The sequence below is a fragment of the Lonchura striata genome, unplaced genomic scaffold, assembly GCF_046129695.1.
Source record: "Lonchura striata isolate bLonStr1 unplaced genomic scaffold, bLonStr1.mat Scaffold_149, whole genome shotgun sequence".
Lineage (NCBI taxonomy): Eukaryota > Metazoa > Chordata > Aves > Passeriformes > Estrildidae > Lonchura > Lonchura striata.
Window position 1 is genome coordinate 259,271 of NW_027461098.1, and position 20,745 is coordinate 280,015.

The 20,745-nt window shown below is 49.9% G+C and overlaps 1 protein-coding gene across 4 annotated transcripts in view; it reads left to right on the forward strand.

Moving 5' to 3' along the window:
- The first annotated feature begins 14,506 nt into the window (after positions 1-14,506).
- Positions 14,507-20,745, forward strand: part of ATL2 (atlastin GTPase 2) — a 39,643-nt gene continuing 33,404 nt past the window's right edge. For 3 of the 4 annotated variants that reach the window (XM_077790636.1, XM_077790639.1, XM_077790637.1), the window contains exon 1: positions 14,507-14,691. In XM_077790636.1, the coding sequence (XP_077646762.1) occupies positions 14,562-14,691 (130 nt within the window). In that variant the 5' untranslated portion in view covers positions 14,507-14,561. The remainder of the gene's footprint in view (positions 14,692-20,745) is intronic. The other variant, XM_021538603.3, reaches the window with a different exon arrangement.

A 20,745-nucleotide genomic window follows, 5' to 3' on the forward strand; every position in this document is an offset into this window, starting at 1 on the left:
TTGCACCATTAATATTGACACTTGTGGGGAGGGATGATCAGATGTGCTCACTCCTGTGATAATGTGATGTTTCTAGGGTGCCACAGTTCCTTAGAACCAGAGTCAGCTAAAAATAACCTGAACCAAATAGGTGTTCAGGGTTTTTGGGATGATGAGGCCCCCAAGTTCTACTGCTAAAGTATCTGATTTGATAAAGGGTCAATCCATTTCTAGACAGCTGCATTATCAAGTTAAAAGAGCAACATATTTGTGTTCTGTTTAGTCTCCTAATGCATAATAGTCTTTCCCTGTTAAAAATAGAGGATTTCTTCCTTCAAGGACTGTAATTCTCACAGGATGTGGAGGAACCTAATGCAACTAGATTACTTTTTCTGTGCTTTGACCATGGCTCTCTGAAGTAAGTAACCTCAGTCCCCTTTCTTGTATTCAGAAAGCTTTATCTGCCCTGTGCCAAGCCTTCCTGCCTGGCCTGCCCCAGCCAGCTCCCTGGGCTGGAGCCATACATGAATTCAGATGGGTTCCCTGCTCTTCCTCCTCACTGTTGCAGCTGCTGAAGCATGGTCTTAATTTCTGGCACAATTTATTTGACTTTCCCTTCTCTGGTGTTCATGGAGCAGCTGCAGCCCGAGTGGGTCTTCATGCAAGGGAGTGAGTCCTGCAGGAACGTGCCAGGAAGCCAGCAGCTATAGCAAGATAATTAACCCTCTTTTCCAAAGCATCTGGGATCCAGGAAAACAAATTAATCCTGGCAGGGCAGTATAGCAGTATTCAGAATTAAACACTGGAGTGGGATTGTAGGATGGGGATGGCTGAGGTTGGCAGTTGAAACACAGAGCAGGATGTAATTACTCAATTTCATATAAGCCATTATCTGTTTGTTTTCTCTTGGCATCTTTTATTTCCATTTGTGGTTTAATCTTTCTTCAAGCTACTAAAAAAATTAAATTGTTTGTGCTCCATTCAAAATTCATGGGTAGTAGTCAAATAAGCCTTTAGAAGTTATTAGTGTGCTTCTTCCTGAAAATCCTAAATTTTCTGTCTCTTAGGCTGTTAATAAAATAAACTTTTGCTATTTCAGGAAGCACAGTTTGTATTTTGGAGATACTTTCTCTGTCAGCAAAGTGTAAACATCTGGACATTTTAAACTCAATGGCATGGATGCAGGGATTTGCATGTAATATAGATTATGCTTCTATTTTCTCTTCTGTTAACCACAGCACTGTAACTGCTAAATCAGATTAAATCAGTGAGCTTTAGATAAGCATCCTGTCAAAAGGCTTCAGAAGTGTCTAAGAAATAGCCTGGTCAGACAGTGATCTGGTAATCTTTTTTTGAAGTTGCTGCATGGCTTCTGATTGAACCACAGTAACCTAAAACTTCAGTAGCTGAAGGCGGGAATCCTACTTACTGAACTTTTAGTTCTCTTATCTTCTTGGGGTGCACTTTAAATCCAAAACAAACTCCTGAGTTCTGAGGATAGAGCTCTAACTGGAGTATTTTAGTTACACTTAAATATGTTCCCCTTACCCAAGATTTCTGTGGTGCATTTTCCATCTCTTTATTGCTGTATGGGCAAAGACCTGTCTATGCCTTCATAAGGATCCTCTGTATGCCCCTAACTCCTCCTTTTTGTGTCCTTTTGACATGAAGCAATGAAAGCTAACCATAGGATTCCAGATTAGGACTGAGCTATTGATTAATTTCAAAGTAACATGTTATCTAGTCTTGCTTTTTTCAGCTCTTTCATGTAATAAAGTAATAAAAACAACCCTACCTGAAGTAGTCTGAAGGGCAGGTTTTCTCTCATAAAGAGAAAAAAGGTGGTAACACTTCACCAGGTCTTCAAGCATATGGACCCTAAGTTCACAGCTGAGTGCAACCCTGCTCTTCTTGCTTTCTTCACCACAGGAAAATAACACATCATTCATGTTTGAGTGCTGCTTCAGTCTGCCCCTGCCATTACCTCCAGTGCTCCCACCTTTGATGACCCTGGCATTGCAGAGAAAAAAAAAAAAGAAATTGAGGTTTTCCTTCTTATCTCCCATAGCTTCCAAATGAAGCTTGTCCTTCTGCCTTCTGCACAATTTGAAAGTTCCCAAGAAGTAGGGCAGGGATATTCAAGGATGCAAGGACAGCAGAAGCTAATCTTTCTCTTTGAAACTGGCAGGAAGAAAAGAGTCAGAGTTCCTGGCCTGAGACTGCCAGCACAGGCTCCATTTATTTTCTTGCTGCAAGCAGCCTGAGCTTCCAGGAGCTCTGCTTTTTGGACCTTTCCGGAGCATCCGGCCCAGGACAAGGCTCCTTTGACGGGGAGGACAGAGCGACTCCGAGGCGGGATGGCGCACGTTCGTGGGCGGAACGTCTGTGGGCTGAGGCTCCTGCTCCAAGGGGACACTTCTCCTGTGGCATGCTGCCACCCATCAGCCTTGGCAGGAGCCCTTCCTGCACTAAGCTGCTCATAGCTGACCAATGTTTGAGAGGGGCTCGTCTTTAAACTGCTTAAGCAGTAGTCACTTTCCATGTGAAGCTGCTCTTAAGCCATTTTGCAAGCACTTAAGCTGCTTCTATCTTGTAGTCCCGTTGAGATGCTGATATTCCCATTTCCCCAGTCACTGTGAGACTGCCTGTACCTTGCATTAGCCTGGTTCCTGTTAAAGACTCTGTAGATCTGTATTCCAAAGAGGCACTTGCTTGAGTGCCTGCTTTGAGCTCTGTGTGTGGCTTGAGCTTAGGCCTGCCAGCTGTGATGCTGGCTCCTGTGCCAAGGAGGGTGGGAGTTTGCCCTTACTTTTTAGGGCAGAAGCGCCCTAAAAACAAATTTCCCGGCGCTCCAGGTTTCATTGGGAGCTCAGACACTTGTCCACACTTGTCCTGCAGCTTGCTGAGGAGTCTGTTTACCTTTAGCCAAACACCCTGCCAATAACCCTGAATCAGCCTTGTGCCCAGGGCTGTGCAGCACAGAGGCCAGGCTGATAACAACTGCATTTTGCTTTGTGTCCTTTCCAAGCCCAGGCCAAGTTTCCCTGCTGAGATATGGGGGAAGGGTGGGTGGAGAAGCTGAGCTGTGTTCACCTGGGAGATCCTGTTTTTATCTGCTATGTGAACAGAGCTGAGCAAAGGAGCAGGAGGAACATGAGCACACCTTTGGCTCTTGGTTGTGGCAGCAGCACAGAACAGATGCCAGTGTCTGTGCTGCTGGCCTGTAAAGCAGAGAAGCTTTCAGAGCCAGGCTGGTTGAGTTTACACACAGCTGTCTGGTAGATTGATTGTGGCAAAATGGATTTTATTTATGCAGTTTAGATAGCTTTGGGCTCGGTACAAGGTAGCTCTGTGGTACCTGGCTTGCATGTGATGAATACATGAAGCCCAGGATCTTTGAGTTCCATTTTTTCTTGCCAGTTCTTCCTGGTTTCCTAATGAAATGGAGCAGCTTGCCCCTGCAACATGCCCCTGCAGCTTGCCCTACCTTGGAGATTGCATTGGTCCTCACAGGTACACAGCCAACTGCCTGTCCTTGTCCTCCCACAGGTCCAGACTTTGCTGGGGAATGTCACTGGACTGTTGTGCATTGTGTGGAAGTGACACTGAATAACCTACCTGTGCCTGGAGTTTGCCTGCAGGGCTTTGTAAGGCCAGAGGGTGCCAGTTTCTGCCAGGAATCTGGTGAGAGTGAGGAGGTGAGCTCAGTGAAGTATAACGAAGCTATTGCCACAAAGACATTTATCAACTACATCTCTGCAGACCTTTCACAGCAGACTTCTGCCTCTCCTCCCTCTCCTGGTTCCTTTCATGGCCTATAGTTCTGCCTAGAAATAAATGATAAAATATTTAAAAAAGAATGAAAAAATGGTCTAGATGATGTGTAGTCACAAATTCCTGTTATGCCAGGCACAGCCCAGGTGATAAAATCCTGGGTTGCCCTGTTTATCTGAAGTACAGAAGGCTGCCATGGAGGAAAGGGCAGGGTCCTTCAGGACCAGGCACCTGCAGCTCTGCTGTTGTCGGGTTTCTGCAGCATTTTACCTGATTTGCATCTCTGCACAAAACACCTGATCATCTGAAATGCATCCTGGCATCCACCCAACTTACTTTTCTGTCAATTGAAGCAGGAAACTTACTATCTCCAATTAGCAGGAATAGATGATGTCGTTCTTATTATTTATTTCTTCCATGTCTGCAGCTGTCTCCTTCCCTCCCTCCTTGTGATGGACTGAGTTAGGAGGGAGGAAGCTCCCCTGTGGGCCTGTCCTGGCTAACAGCAAAGGTGGGCCACTGTTCCCCAGGGCTGTGTCCTCCAGAGGGAAAATCAGGCACAACTGTAGTTTTGGAGTGTCCTTGTAACCAGGAGAATCAGGACACAGACCACTGCTTTTGTGCTTCTGTTCATGTCCTGGCTTTGGGTCTGTGCGGTGCTTCAGAGGGACCAGGGGCTGAGGAGCAGGGTCAGTGGGTGCTGCTGATTCCTCGTCTGGATCCAGGCTCTGGGGCAGAGCTGGCAGGAGCAGGGCCTGCCCTGCTGACAGGAGACAGCAGGTGGCAATGAGAAATCCACATCCCTTGGCTCCTAGTTCAGCACCAGGGTCTGCTGTGCTGGCCTCTGCTGAACTGGGGACAGTGAAATCTTAGACAAACTGTCTGAAGCAGATCTGACACGTGCTCGAGGAGCTGTTTGAGGTCATGGGATGCTGTCCTGCAGCATCTGCACTGGATCACCCTCAAGGACCTGCCACGACATGCAGAAAGACTCCCAGGTGCTTGAGTTTGGACTCTCATTCACCAGAATGGGCACTCCAGAATTTGCTGAGCTATCTGTGAGTGAGGAGAGAGACTGTAGGGCACAGCCAAGGGCAGCAAGCACATATGTGGCTGAACACAGCTGTGCTTTGGAGAGGGCAGCATCTAAGATAGTTTCTGCAGAAACCCATCCTTAACTTCGGAATCTCCTCTGGGTGGCCAAGAGGCATTCAAGGTGGAAAACTCAATGTCTGAATCTCTTCTGCAACCTTACCAGCTCTGGGGTGTGCTCTAAGACATCTCCACAACCTCTTCCTAAGAGCAGCATTGCAAAAGAGCCCCACTGGATAATCCAGAAACCCGGGTTTGGTTCCACTTGTGTAAGCAGTTTATCAGGCAAGAGGTGATATTTCATCCCTCCTCCTTGAGGGAGCTGGTGTGCTTCTGAACATGTGCAAATGCCTTTGATACTTCAATAATAATGGATAAATGGCAGCCTGGCTTAGCAGGAACAGATCTTGCAAGACAAGTGTGATTGGTTCCACTGTTGACAGAATGGAAAAGGATCCAACAGCCAAAGATGTTGTACCTGAGGAGTAGTAATTAAATCAATGCAATGAGGCAGTGAAAGGCATGAAAAAGGGACTGCCCCAGCAGCATAGGTGGAGCTCATAGGATCCCCTGTGGGGTGAGACATCTGCTTCAAAGGGCTCACAAAAGAGATGCAGGGAGCCTGCATGTTTATCTGGGAGAGGGTGGGACTGGGTCCCAGTCCCTTTCCTCCTGATTTTTCTTTGGGCTCTGCTTGGCAGAGGTGGGGCTGTGTCTGTCGGCCTGGCTCCTGCCTGGCTGCTGCATGGTGCCACTCCTGAGCCATGCCCTGCAGGCTCTGTCGGGGCTCAGGGAGCAGCAAGCCCGGCCTACCTGACAGCTCTCTGGTGGCTTTTTTCAAGGAGGAGCCAGTTTTCATATGGTCACAAGGTGCAGACACCCCCTGTCGCCACACACAAAGCAGGAGGTGAGAGCTGGGTTGGAAGGATGCTGAGACAATAGGGTGTGTGGGGGGACTTCAGGGACTTTACTGCCACTGACACATTTGCAAAACAAGTGGGAGATTGAAAAGGGAGACTGGGGTGGGAGGGAGAGGCTGTGGGCACATATTCCCATAATGATGAGCTGCAGAAGGAAGACATAGGTGAAGCCCTAACACTGGTAGAGGCTGCCTTGGGCCAAAGCAGGAGCTGGGCAAAGTCTTGATCCTGCCAGCCGTGTGTTGTCAAGCTCTGGCTGTTCTCTGGACTCACTAATGTTATCTTCACTCCTGGGAGAGGGTGGGGGCAGCTTCAAACTTGGAGGCAGTCCACTTCTACCCAAAGCAAAACAGTTGTTTTGATACCACATTAACCATGCTGGTTATTTTGGGAATTTTCCACCTTTTTGTTTTCTGTCCTCATTACATGTAAGAAAAATTGGCTAATGGTGGCATTTCAGAACAGGAATGTTGCAACAGTTGTAGAGCAGCTGCGTAGTTGTGCCTGTTGGAAAGATGTTCCTTTGCCCTCCCCTCTTGGCTTCAGCTGGGCTTGTTCCTGCTATGCTTTCCTTCTGGATTTTCTCCTTTTGGGTTCTCCTTTTGTTTATGCTCCTTTCTTTCAGGCTGGGGCACATGTTTCCAAGGGTCTGGTTCCAAGAGCCAGAGGTCACAGTCTCTTGAGCATTTAAACTCAGACATGGATTTTGTAACACTTGTGGGGGGAAGAACAGCCTTGGTTTGGCATTTTTGGCAGCCTTCTGTCTCCAGACTCCAGGCTGCTCTCTGTACCATTCCTGCTACCTTGCTGGGCAAGGAATAGCCTGAACCACAGGGCAGCTGCTGGCATTCCCACTCCCACAGCTGTGTCAGGTAGTGAACTCCATGGTACTTGTCCTGCTGGCCTGGGAGAGACCCAGGGCCCGGGGTCTCATCCTGTTCCGTGCCAGGACAGCCCTGATCCTTGTGACATGGGGAGCACACAGCGTGGCCGGCTGTCCTTGGGCACTGCTGGATCCCTGTGATCAGATGGCAGAAGCCACTGTGAGCCTCTGGCCTTTGAGCAGGGTAGAAACTGCAGCTGGCAGGCAGTTGGAGGAGCAGCCTGGTAAACACAGCCCCGTGAGTGGGTGATAAGGGAGCACTTGCCCCCGGGCACACTCCCTGGGCAAGCCCTTTGCCCAGGGCTGTCACCCACCCTGCCTCACGGGCAGTGAGCTGTGGTCCTTCAGCCCTTCAGCCTGGCCTCCTGCGCTGCCTCCCGGGCACCTTTGCTGCCAGCTCTGCTTTCCTACTAAGGCAAAGTGCAAAGGCTCCTCTTGCATCACTCCAGGGGGTGAGGGCCAGGCAGGGCTGTCCCTGCCAGCAGCAGCACTGCAGGCACCAGGCAGGCACAGGAGGCTTTAAAGATCCACAGACCTGCTCCCATCCACTTCTCCATTGCCTGTAAATGAAATAGAACTAGCTTTGAAAAATAAAAATACTCCTAGCAAATGGAAGCTGCTGCTTCCAGCTGATGTTTGTCTCCTCCAAGGGGAGGACAATTTCACTTTCAGAAGGCCAAAATGTTTTCTGCATGAAAGTCCTGGCTCACCTCTCCATGGAAGCACTGGCATCTTGTGTCACCTATTTGTAAGGCAGCTTTTAACCTGTTTATGTAACCTATTAAAAATACATTAATGTGCTTTCTTATTCTTTTCTTCCCTGCCAAGGAGTTGGTCAGACACAGTTTCAGGTGAGCTCTGAGAGTTGGTTCCTGCTGAAGGGTGCAGAGGGGTCAGACATGGTAGCAGTTTCCAGACTCAGTGTGGGTTCTGCGGGAGCAATCCGTGCCTTGCTGCACACCCTCTCCCAGTGCTGGCACACACAGGCCTCAGGCACAGCACCCTGTTTTTTGGAGAGCATCATACCTCTCTAGCCCCCTGGTTAATGGTTAGACCCACATTGCAGAGCTGTCTCCCCAGCCCAGTTCTGGAACGAGTCATGGATTTTAAATATTGGATTTTATGATCTTGCCCTTTGGACTTATTTTTGCTGTGGCTGTTGGTAAACTGTGTGCTTCTAAAAGCTCAGGCTGCTGTGAAATCCTCTCTGCACTGTTGCACCCCTGAACAGGTACATTTTGGTGAGTTGTACAGGAGCAGTGTCTGATTGAAGTTGGCACAAAAGTCTCAAGGCAGGAGGCTGATTTTGGCTCAGTTTGGTGTAGAATTGCCTCTCAAAGAAAGTGCTGGTGAGAAGGGGCCTGTGGCAGTCTCAGATTCAGCCAGCCTTTGGAGCAGGATTGTTGCCAAAGCTGGGTCAGAGCAGCTAAGCTGGAAAATTTGAAAGGATGGAAGCCCCTCCACTCTGGGTCCATGTCCCAGGGCTGCACCACCCCTCCAGGGAAGGAGCTTTTCCTAACACCCTGAACCAGGCAGGCTGCTTACCTCCTGGAAAGGCTTCAGCCTCATCCTCCCTTCTAGCTGCCAAGTCACCGTAGGCTTCTGCTAAATCACCCCAACCTCCTCTCCTTCCCAACTAACCAAGCCAGCTCCTTCCAGCTCTCCCTGCAGGCAATGTTCCCAGACCTCAACCAGCCTGGTGGCCCTGCTAGTCCTCTCCAGCTTCCAGCAGATCCATGCTCATCCTGGAGGGGCTGTTCACACCCCCCGAGTCCTGCTGAAAGGGAATGCTTTGAGCTGGAACATGCTGACATCAAGCTCAGAAACAAGCTCCTTGTTGTGTCTGCTCCAGTAAGGCTTCAGGAGAAGCTGGTTTTGATGGATTTCTGGATGAGATGGGTCTGAGCCACCTGGCACGTGCCCAGCACTGATAAGCAAGGCCTACCTGTGCCTGTCTCCTTGCAACACCACAGCATCCTCCTGACCAGAGGGGTACAGGCTACTGCCTTGAGCTGTCTCCTGAGCCCTATGGAAGAGCAACAGAGTTTGGGGATATCACCAGCACCAGGCTGCCATGTCCTGGGTTCTGGACTATTCAGAGCAGCAGGCACCTCTCCACTGGCACCTGGGCACTGTCCACCCCTACTGGAGTAGGTCCAAGGGGTTCAGCTGCTCCCAGATTCCAGAGGCTGTGTGGCTGAAACCCAGGGGAACTGGTGGAGCTGGCTTGCCCTGCTCAAGGCCAGCTCATCCACCTTCACCTTGCTGAAACAGCTCACTATGAATGGAGAGGCAGATGCAGTGCTTCATTTAGATGGATAACAGGGAGCAGAGGGACTTTGCAGGGTCATCCTGGGTGCCTCAGCGGGGTCTGGGCTCCAAATCTGAGTCTTTGTGGAGCACTAGGCTCCCTTCTCTTTTCCCTTCTGTGGGACTGAGATGTGCTGGGCACCCCATTGCTGCCCAGAGCTTCCTGGTCCCCACTGGTCACTCCTCTCTGAAGGATGGTGTCACATGCCTAAGGCTGCTCCTCTGAGGTCTGAAAGATTAGACTGGAAGTTTTATGGGTGGGAGATGTCCCAGGGCTGAGGTCAGAGACAGAAATGTAATGTCTGCCCTGCTCTGTTATACAATCCGCTATTAAATAATCACTCAGGGTCACTGAGTCTGCCAGGCCCCTGCAGCTGGCAGTGGGGCTGCTGGAAAAACAGGATCACTGTCCATGGACAAGAAGGAGAAGGAAAAGCAGTAACAGACTGTTGGGCAGTCCCATGCTCAGACCCTTCCCAGCCTTGGGGTTCCTCATTGCAAGGGGCTTTTCAGTGGCAGAGGCACTTGCAAGGACACAGCCTGTTTGTAGGATGGTGGCAGTGGGGAGGTGGCTGTGGCCACGGTGACAAAAGGATGGTGTTTGTCTGTGGGATGCTGTGGCTGGAAGTGTGCAAGCAGGGAACTGTGCCTGTCACAGGGACAGTGGTTCTCCTGTGAATTTGGGCAAGGGGAACACCCAGCACCCATCCAGCACTGCCCATGACTGCTCTCTGCATTTCCTAAAGCTGCAGTGGAGCCAAGGCTGGGGCAGAGCCATGGCCTGCCATGAGCTGCCAACCAGCACACAGGGGCTGGGCCTGTGCCACAGTGCAGGGTTGTGCTGCCCACCTGGGACGCCCATTTAACAGTGCTGTGTTAATGATTTCAAAGGTACTGCAGAAGAAAGTAGCCGAACTGGACACTTGGAGGACATCAGGGAACCTGTGGGAATGGCTACTGCTGCCCTGCCTTGCCTGCAAGTGAGCGGTCACTCAACAGAGCTGGAATGATTTTCCCTAGGAGATACAGGCCAGGTCCAGGAAAAGAAACCACGCTGGTGGGGGAAGCTCACAAAGCAAAGCTGGGAAGCAGCCACACTGCACTCAGAGCCTGAGCATTGCTGTCCTGGGATTCCTGTCCTCCAGCATGCATTTACAGCTAGCTAGCCTACTTCTGCTGGGTAATTTCTTCCTAATAAGGGGTTTTGGCAGGTGGCTGTGCTCCCCTGAGGGAGAGCAGCTCAATACAAGCAACAAACTGGTGTGGAGCAGGACGAGTTCTTTTTGATTTAACTCGGAGGGTGGCAGTGAAATAGGAATGCTGGGGGATGACTGTATGGCACTGAGAAAGCTTGAGATATCTCTTACTTGGATTTGCTGCCTGTGATCAGGGAGGCATTTTGGCTTAATGCAGCTGTTTTGTTATTTAATGCCACCTGATTTTCCTTTACACTTTCCCAAATGTTTAAAGCCATTCGTTGTTGTGCTTATCCACTTTTTAATCTAAGGTCAAATGATAGGATCTTAATCCCTGGATCTCAAATTAATTTGCCTTTTGGTTTCCAGCCCTCTGCTACAGCCAGGCTTGCTGTCCCCTTTTCCTCCTCTCATTGTTTCTCTATTTCTTGCAAGTTAGCATTACTTGAGAAGAACAAAACTGGTGATACCCCCTGATTAATATTTCCAAACAATTTCATGTTTTTCCTTGTGATGAGTCCCTGGAGCATTTTTGTCAAACTACCTAAATGTGATCATAGCCAGTGCAATGCTGTGCTTTTTGTGGCTGACAGGGTACAGAGAGCTGCCATGGAATGATCCTACAGGACAGCACCTAAATCAATTTTACAGTCTTCCTGGAGGAGAGGGGGCAGGACAGCCTCTGAATCAGATTCACAAATCCAAAGATGACAGGACGCTAATCTCAGCCCCACCCTCTGGGTTTTGCTAAAATTTGGTTTCTCATTCCATTTGCAATTGCCCTGTGCTGCAAGTTTCTTGCTCAAATGTATGCATAAAATCTTGGAGGAAGATAAAATACAATTTTTCAACAGCATGTTCTAGATTTTATTTAGAAAAGATGAGATTGAATTAAATTCACACATTAATCAGCCAGATTAAATGGCACATTCTACTTTGTGTCCTTACCTTAGCCCAGGGGCCAGACTGAACCTACAAACACAGACCACAGAACTGGTCTTGCCTTTCATGTCTAGACTCAGACCCAGACTTTGCTTCAATACCTGAGACTAGATCCAGAAGTTTCATTGGTGTGTGAAGGATCACAACCTATGTCCAGGCCTGGCTGGGAGCACAGGAGTGATCCCAGCCCTGAAGGGTGCAGCTGCCCAGGTACCCTCTCATAAGCCCAGGGTGCTGCTGGGGGAGGCTCAGGTCCCCACCTCAGCTGGCTTTCCTGGGTGCTGCCATCACTGGGTCTTAGCCCAGCTCCAGATGGCAGCTGTCTTTGAGGTACCCAAGTCCTTGGCAAGGCAGCCTCTGCTAGTCCAAAACTTCTCCTGAGCTGGGTACAGTGAGCTGTGACCATGTGGCTTAATTACATCCAAACCCATCCAATCCTGAGAGAGCCTCATCCAAGGGTGTGTGCATGACCCTGTGCTGGAGGGATTTGCCTTCCAAAAGGACAATGAGAGCTGCAGGTCACATTCTGCTGTGGGAATTCAGCAGGACTCTCTTAAGTACAACTCATCTCTATGCAGCCAGTCTGGACTTGCCTGGAAAACAAGCATGTGAAACCCTGGGAATAAACCACCTACTTCCTCGTGAGGACCTGTAAGTCTCACCCAGCAAGTCAGTCATGTAGCTGCAAAGGATGCACATAAACTCTGCTGTGTAATTAGCACCCTTTGTATGCCAGGGGAATCATTCCTAATCCCACATGCATCCAGGAGCCAGGTTTGCCTGCACGGCCCTCGGTTCCAAACACCCTCCCCAGGGGTAAAGCTGCACGGCTTCCCTCAAATCAGGATAACATGGTAATGCTTTGCCCCATATGGGAGGAGCTGGCTTGTGATACGAGAGATCAGTTACGCTGCAAGGACAAATATCCTCTTCTAGAACCCACAGCCAGTGCTGGTAGGAGTGTTTGCTGGTAAACACCTGCAGCACTCTGAGCTAAATTAGTCTGATTTTACTACATTGAAGGATGAAATGTCTACACAGCAATTTTCCTGATGAGACTCTGAACTGCCACTGAGGCCTCTGTGATGGTGGAGTACTTTCCATCCCAAATTGTCCCTGGTAGCCTGATTTTTGCATTCTGCACCATGCAGAAAAAGCACTGGTAGTACAGGCTGAAGCCCAGTCACTGATCATATGGGGACTCCTCCTTCCTTGAGTCTTGCTGTTTGTACCAGAAAAACAGACACAGCTCCTTGGAAGGAGGCTGTGTGACTTCAGGAGCTGGTGCAATTGTCTCTGCAAGACATTTGATGGGTGTCACAGTGACAGCTGGAGCAATACTTCTTTTTCTAGGATGAGAAGTTTGGAAAATAGAGTCCGGGGGTGTGGGAAATCTCTTTCTCTGTGCTGTCCTTGATTGACTAAAAGGTCATTGGGAAATGGCAACAAGGGGATCCAGATCCGAGAGATGCTTCTCATTTTTAGAGGTGCAGGGCAGGCAGCAGGTGGGTAAGCAGAGCTGGCCTCCAGGTGAGGCTGGAAGCAGCATGCTGGCTGTAGACAGGGGCATCTCTGCAGTGGGGCAGCCCTGGGCACTCCAAGCAGCACTGCAGTCTTTACAGGAGTCACATCTAACCAGACTTTTAAAACAGCCTTGTCTTGTGCTGTTGCATAAGAGCAAGATGGAAATCTCCCTGTGTTTATACAGACTGAAATGACAGGACTCCACTTGAGCAAACGCTTGCAATGAAAGATTCAGCCGGCTATGGAGCTTTGCTTCCAGGAGCAGAAGAAAACCACATAGCCATTTAATCCTTTGAAGACTTCAGTCACCCTGGTAAGATGTAGACAGGGCAGGACAAGGGAGATGGCTTTCATGTGCCCCTGCAAGACTGTCACTTCCTGGACAGGCTGCGTCCCACCACCCCAGAGAGCCACACAGACCAGCATGGCTCCAGAGCCTGCCCACTGCCCTTTCCCCGCTGTGACACAGTCCCTCGATTTAAACCCTTAATCCTGGGAAGATTGTGCAATAGCTCCTTCAGGCTGAGAACGGATTATGCCCTGTTTCAAAGGTATTTGGCACTGTGGCAGCACTGGAAGAGCCCAATCAACCGGCCCAACCTCTCCTGCAAGAGCACCTGAAGGCAATTTTTGCAGCTGGTGCCTAGCAACTTGCTCTCACAGATAAAATTCAATGTTATTTCCACCTTCCTCCCCAGAGGAGCAGCTCCTGGGTCAACATCAGGGAAGAATGAGACATTTCCTACTCAGTTTGCTATAAATTAGTGCTATGGGAGGGGCTGCTTTCTTTCTCATGTGTCCTGCAGCCAGCTAAAAAGGCATCTCTTCTCAACCTGTGGGACAGCTTCAGATTGAGGAGATTAAGTAAAATGTTATTATTTCCCCCTCCTTCCCGGTTTGTTTTCTGCTCCCAAATGACTCTGCTTTCTCACAGTTCTTTGCAGAAGAACCAGGCTTGGATTCATACTGTGTCTCACCTTGGCTTTGCTTGGGTGAGCCCCAGGTTATGCCAACAGACACAGGTAGCTACAAGCCCGGGGCTGTGCTGAGCACTCTCTAATGACGCACAGCAACTTTTAGATCACCTGTGTGACAAATGAAGGCAGCCCCGAATCTGAGAGAGATGCCTTTGGGAAACGGCGAGCACCAGAAAAAAAAAAAAGCATAGGAAACCAAGATTACCTGTTTACTGGGCTGAGATGTTTGCCAAGGTAGTGAGGCAAACACCAGCCAGCCTGGGCAGGACCGAGCAGCGTGCTCCTGCATGTGGGCAGGGCACAGGAATGGGCGCAGAGAAGAGGGAGCCAAAGGGAGGATCCAGCTGCAGAGTGGGCAGAGGCTCGGGGAGCAGCACATCCTCCAGCGCCCGCTGGCACGGTGCAGAGGGAGGAGCGCTCCAGCTGGAAGAGTTGGAAGCTGTGAGTAGATGAAGTCCATAAGTAGTAGCGCTGTGGTACGGCAGCCTGGGTGTTTTTCAGAGAAAAGCAAGACGAGGTGCCTTGTAGGGCATTTCCAAACTCTGGGAGGGCACGTGTTTGCCTCCGGGAGCAAGCCCGAGAGCCAGATGGATTTCCCAGTGGGAGTCTGTTAGGACATCTCAGACTTGCCTGAGTGACACAGTCCCCTCGGTGGGGTCTGCTGGGAGAGCAGCTGGCCACTGCCTGCCCTGGCTGTTCCCAGTGCCGGCGCTGGTTCACCACTGCAGAGCTGAGCTCTCCTTGCCTCCCCAGTTTTATTCCTTGGGAAGCCCTGGGTGGTCCTAGCAGCTGTAGCCAGAGGGCTGGAGGTGCCTTGCTGCTGTGGACAGGGTGGTTTTCAGCAGAGCCCCCTGTATCTCACAGCTGTCTGCCCGCAGCTCCTGACTGCCTGCAGCACTGCACAGTCTGGAAGGAGGAGTGGGAATCACCTGGCCACTAGTTTGGACTCTACAGCCTGAAGCAGATGAGGAGAGAGGTTGGTAAGCGCAGAAGCACCAATGGAGACGTCTCCAGCTCATCCCAGGACCCTCAGCCCTCCAAGGAGGGACATGGCTTTGTTCCCCAACCCAGCAGTGGTGCTCAGCGTGCTTCAGGTAGGTGTTTGGCTTAAGGATTTGTATCATGCAGATTACTTTAAACAAACCCAAGTGCATTGCACAGGCTGGCTGATGGGGATTGAGAAACACTTTATACAGAAAGGCATAAAGGAACCAAGTCTGATTCAGCCTTTCCTAGTGTGCAGTGGGTGCCTCTGCCTGCATGGGTCTGGAGCTGGCCAGTTCCCTGCCGTGCTGTGATATCTGAAGGCCAGGAGACATTGTGATGGCTCTGTTTCCCTTCCAGCCACAGGGCGGGACAGCTCGCCAAGCAGCCTTTGTCTCTCTGCATGCGTGACACTGGTGGTGTTTGGTGGCTGGCCCAAAGTGGGTTTGGGACAGCAGAGTTTTCAGAGCAGCATGGCCAAGCCCAGGAGAAGATGCTGCCTGTAGTACAAACTGTGACTCTGGTGGCTGAAGGGACTACTGGCCCAGCCAGCACTCGTGGGTCAGGCGTTCTGCTCCAGCAATCCCCTCCCACCACAGCCTGCCTGTGGTTTGCACAGTTGTTCCCAAGCTCCTTCCAGGCCAAATCCACAGCCAGTCTAAGCAGTTCTAACTGCTAACTTCAGTCCTAACTCCTTTTCTAGCCTGGCTCAGAGGAATGTAGCTGGGAGTGCAGTGGAAATGGGGACCTTTGCAACCAGGAGAAGACACGTTGATAGCAAAATCCTCAGCTCAGAAAATGTCTCCTTCCTTCCTGCAAATATAAGGTCACAGAATTAAGGCTGAGCTTTCTGACCTCTAAGTTCTTGACTTCTGCTCTCACGTTACAGCAGCAGCAAATCCTGTTGCATGAAGCAGAAATCTATCTGTCTGAACACACACTACTTCAAACTCTTCTCTGCGTAAACTGTTCCAGACTTGACCAGGAGCAAGGCTGATTACTAACAGCAGAATTAGGAAACTTCTTTAGTATTGTGGTGGTTTTCCCTGTTTTTTTGTTTGTTTGTTTGTTTGTTTGCATATTTAGCTGCCGAAGCTTAAATTGCCAGCTAACAGTGTTTCTAGCTTTCAGTGTGTTTTACTTCAGGTTATTTCCCTTCACCTGATTGCCTGAGGTATCTGCAATACCTCTGTGTACAGTGTGCTCTGCCTTCCTTCTGATAGAAAGAAATGTTTTCCTTCACTTGGTATGAGGTTAGAAGGACAAGCAACTGTGTTCTCATTTTCAGCAAATTAATAGAGGATATTAAACCACAAAAGGCTAATGGCAACATTTTTGGTTTTTTTTCCAGCATTCATATGAACAATTTTGTACAAAGGGGTTGAATCCTGCTTCCATTTATGCTCACATAAATCCACAATAATAAAGTTCTCTTACAGAACTGCATATTTTATTAATCCAAGCATCATAAGTAGAATTGAATATATGATAATAGTTTGATTGCTGTATCCTTCTGCAGTTCTCACTTGCTGTGATTACAGCTTTTTAGACATTTTAATTTCTTTTTCACATGTTGTAGATATTAAACTTTCTGACACAAGGGCTGCCAGTATAAGCACAGCAGGAGGTGTCATGAACCCCTGTGTCAGGAAACCCCTTATGTGCTACTTTGACGGTAAAGGAAAGCAAAGTTTGGAAAGCAGTTGTAGGTTCTTCTGTGATGGTTGGTTTTTACTTTGAAAATCTCTTCTGAGCTTTCCCTCCACCTCCATTTTGGCAGAACCAAACTATTTGCTTTTAAGATTGCTGTCGCTCACAAGCTGCCTCTCCAGGAGTAAGTACGTTAGCATAGCTAAAAACTGAGAAAAATGGTTTCTACAGAGGGCATTGACACGATGAAGTGGGGTTTTGCAAGCCTGTTGCTCACTTCACATGATGATTTATTGGACATTGTGTTCTTCTAACAAGTGACAAGGTCATACTGACCAATTTGCCTGTGAAGGTTTACACAAGCTTTAGCAATAGGAAACCTCAGAGACTTTAAAACTTCATGCAGTAAGGGCAGCTCGCTTTCACAGCTGGCCTTTTAAAAGGATGAAGCAAGGTCAGTTCGGACGGAGTGGAACGAGACTCCTGCAAACCCCAGAGACAGCAGGAATGTTTGGTTCTGTGGAAACTTGTGTGGCTCGTTCTGGTTGAGAGCTGTCCTGTGTGTTTCCAGCCCAGCGCTACAGTGAGGAGCGAGGAGCTGGAGTTAGGCTGGACACGCAGAGCGGTCCGGTCACTCTCCTGGCTGCCCCCAGGGCCCAGCAGAGGTGGAAACGGGGCACAGCAGGGTGAGGCTGCAGGTGGACACCAGCACAGGGGTGACGGTCCAGCAGTGAGCTCTGCGTGGGCGAGCTGTGGCCGAGGGAGGGAGGCGCCCCTGAAGGATGCGGCCCGAGGTGTTTTGTATGGCCCGGGGGCTCTCACCCTGTGCCCGCTGCTCAATCTCAGCGCACGCGGGGGGAGCCGTGAGGGAGGCACTCACCCACACCTCAGGCCGGGCAGCTGGGCCTGTGTGCGTGTCTGTGTGTCTGTGTGTCTCTCTCTGTGTCTGTGTGTCTCTGTCTATGTCTGTGTGTCTGTGTGTCTCTCTCTGTGTCTCTCTGTCCGTGTGTCCCCGCGCTGCCCTCACGCCGCCCGGCCCCTCAGCGCTCCCCGCCGCAGCCCCCGGGGGCTCCGGCCCCGCCCCGCCCCGCGCGAGGCCCCGCCCCGCGCGCCGCCGGCGGGCGATAAAGGTCTCGCGGCGGAGCTCTGACGTCACGGGGAGTTAATTTTAAACCCGGACAAGATGGCGGCGAGGGACGCGGCGCGGCGCGCGGGCCCGGCCCGCCACCGGCCCGCCCCGGCAGGTAACGCGGCCCGGCGGCGGCTCCGGGGGCGGCGGCGGGGCTGCGCTCGCGAGCTCGGCCCGGAGCGCGGGGCTGGGCGGCCTGGCGGCGCCGGGGGAAAGGCCCCCGTGTCTCCCCCCTCCTCAAAATGGCGTGGGCGGCCGCCCGCCCCCGAGGGGCGGCGGGGAAATCGCGGCGGCCGGCCCGCGGTCGCTCCCCGCGGGGTCACCCCGCTTTCCGCTCTCTGCTGCCGGGGCCTCCCCCGCCGCGGGCGGCGGCGCGGGTCGGAGCGGGGGCGGCCCGGGGGCCGCTGTCGGTGACCTTATTCCCCGTGCGGTGCGGCCGGGCCCCGCCGTGTGCGCCTCGGCCCCGGGAGCAGCGGGGACTGCGGCTCGGGGGCCGCGGGGCGGTAGCGTTGCACAGTGCCGGGACCGGAGCCAGGCAGCCGGAGGGCGCCGACTTTGCGGGGCCGCGTGCCTGGCGGAGGAGCAGCCCGGGGAGGAGGTGACCGATCCCTGCCGGCCCGGCCCCCACATGGAGCCGGTGCGCTCCGCTGTCAGCGCCGCTGTGCCGTAACCTGTCCCCGGTGCGGACGGGACGCGGCCGTGGCTGGGTGTTGAGGCTCGGTGCGCTGGAGCCTGCGCGGTGTGCTTCCCAAAGTACGGCCGTTCCTCGGGAACGGCTTCGGAGCCAGAGCTCGTAGCGGTCTCCCTGCCGTACGCATGGCGAGGGGCGCCTGGGACTTGTGAGGCTTGTACTGCCTCGAACGCTGAGTTGGATCATGTGAGGTTTTTAGCACTGCGCTGGAACACTGAACTATTTTAACATCTTTGTTGTGTAACTCTCACTTAATTTGGAAGCAGAACGATTGGACTGGGCGCAATTAAACAAAACCTAGCAGATGCCATGTGGCACGATTGGTTTCAGTTGCTTGGTTTGCAAGCCAACTAGAGATAGGGAAATCTAGCTGCTTTGTAAACTGGGAGATACAGAATGACAACTCACCTGGCTTGATTTACAGGGAGGAAAAGGCAGTGCTTCTGAGCATCAGGAAAAGTTTGATTGTGTTTGGCAGCATTGCAATTTAAATAATTTAAAAGAGCTCAGAGATTGAAGTTGAGGATAAGATGCTACTTTGCTACTCAAGGACAGGTCTCCCTCCCTCCCAGCACTGCTCAGTTTTCTTTGATTTCAATTTTCTGTGGATTTGCCACTGTGCATTTAATAATCTCAAAGCATTAGATTATTGCATATTTTTCTCAAGGTCATAAAAGTGCCACCACATCTGTAATAAATGGCCATTAATTGGCTGTGTCATCATTAGGAGTGGAAGCATGCACATGTCACTCTTAGTTGATTCTGAACTTCTGTCATGGAACAATTAGGTGATAGGGTCAGTGTGGATGGTCTGTGCCTGCCTGCAGAAGGGTTTTCTGTACGGTGAAATAAAGCAGAGGGATCGCTTGGAATAGTTACAAGAGCAGCAGTGAAACAGGAGCGGCCTTTAACTCCTCTTGTACCATGACCGAGTGCTGCTTAACAGCTGTTACCCCTCCTAGCTTACCCTAAAACAAATAATCGTGTTACAGCACCTCCTCAAATAATAGCACTAGTTTTTTGCTTTTTCAGCTGGAATTATTTTGAAAGCAGGGAGTGGAATTGAAGAAACCTAGCAGAGAAATAGTTCCAGCACAGAACAGTTTTACTTGAATTGTTGTGAAAGCATTGTTTTAAACATGACAGTCTGTCCTGGTTTAGGAGATTGGTCAGCTCTTGTTCATGTTGCACGCACAGGAATGCTTGAGCCATGTCTAACAAGATTCCTAATACTTAGGTACCTTGTGTCAACTGCAGTCTCTGTGGTTTGCTTAAGTATCAGTGATAAATGTTTGCTTACTGACTGTACTAATAAAGTAGCACTGACTGGAGTGAGGTGCTGTGATAGAGGAGTTGTTTTCTCTTCCTGCCCTAATAATGAAAGGTACACTACCTCATGCTGGCTCGCCTGGACAGGAGAAGAGCTGGGGTTTTCCTCCAGCGTAATAGAGGAGCACTTATCTCCCGGTGGCCACATCACATCGTGGCCAGCTTTGAGTTTCCCAAATTCCAAACCAGATGAAATAGGCAGATGGAAATGCAGGTGTGATTTCTGTGTCCTTGTTGGCTGGGTAGTGAACCACAGTGGTATTGGTCTCCAGTGCCAGCACGATCACAGACTTCACTTCAGCGCTGTAATGAAAGTACTTTTAACTTTGTGCCTGTTGCTAGCAGACTGTTGTACATTTTATCACAGTCCATGGGAGTTTCAAGGACATTCATAAGGAAAACTACCAAATTTCACTCAAATACCACCTTACGTAAGTTAGGTGTGAATTTGCTTTTGTTCTTGTGTTGTGATTATGAACAAACCCCATCCCTAGGATGATTTTTGATATTCAAGGCAGTCTTTGAATGGGAAGTTTTAAACTTTAAAATCAGACTGAATCGATGCCTTGTTTTTTAATTAATTTCTTTTTCTACTGTTGCTGCATGCTGTGCCTACAGTGTGATCTGTGAGCTGCCTGAGTGCATTTTTTCAACTTTTTGCTAAAGGCTGCATTTACTTATTAAACTTACTATACTAGTTATTAGTATTTTAAGTTTTGTCTTTAACCTCAACTATCTAAGGTGAGCAAGGCATAAAAAAATATTTTCTAAGTTTCTGCATAGGCAGATGTGCTGTACTTGCCATTGGTCAACAACTGAAAAATTTCAGAAATACTTACATATGATGGTTCTTTAGACTTTACTCTTGCTGAAGTATGACTGGGTTTCCTTTTTTAAAAACATTTTCAGCAACCTGAACTTCCTGAGATGTCCTGAAGATAGAAGTAGCTTTCCTTGGTTTTGGAAGGTTGCTCTTGATATGATATAAATTATTATCTCAGCCTGTAGCTGATTTTAAGGTTGTGGTCCTGCACAGGGAGCTGATTTACATGAATACATCTCTGGGGTTGGGATGTGTGTCTGAAAGACCAGAACAAGCAAATGAGCAAGTTTTAGATACATGTGAAAACATGGCTCACATTGATGTCTGCTGTTTCAGTTAGCTGCAAAGAAATGACTGATAAGAAATAAGTGATGTCTTTTAGGATAAGAATTATAATCAAGGCATTTCTGGGAGCAAATTAATACATAATAGAAACTTATGCTCTGAGAGCATTGGTAACTAACTTGCCTGACCTTTAGCTTCTGTTTACTTCTGAAATAATATGTTCTGTGTAGTGTTCATTTCCAGTAAAACAAGACTTT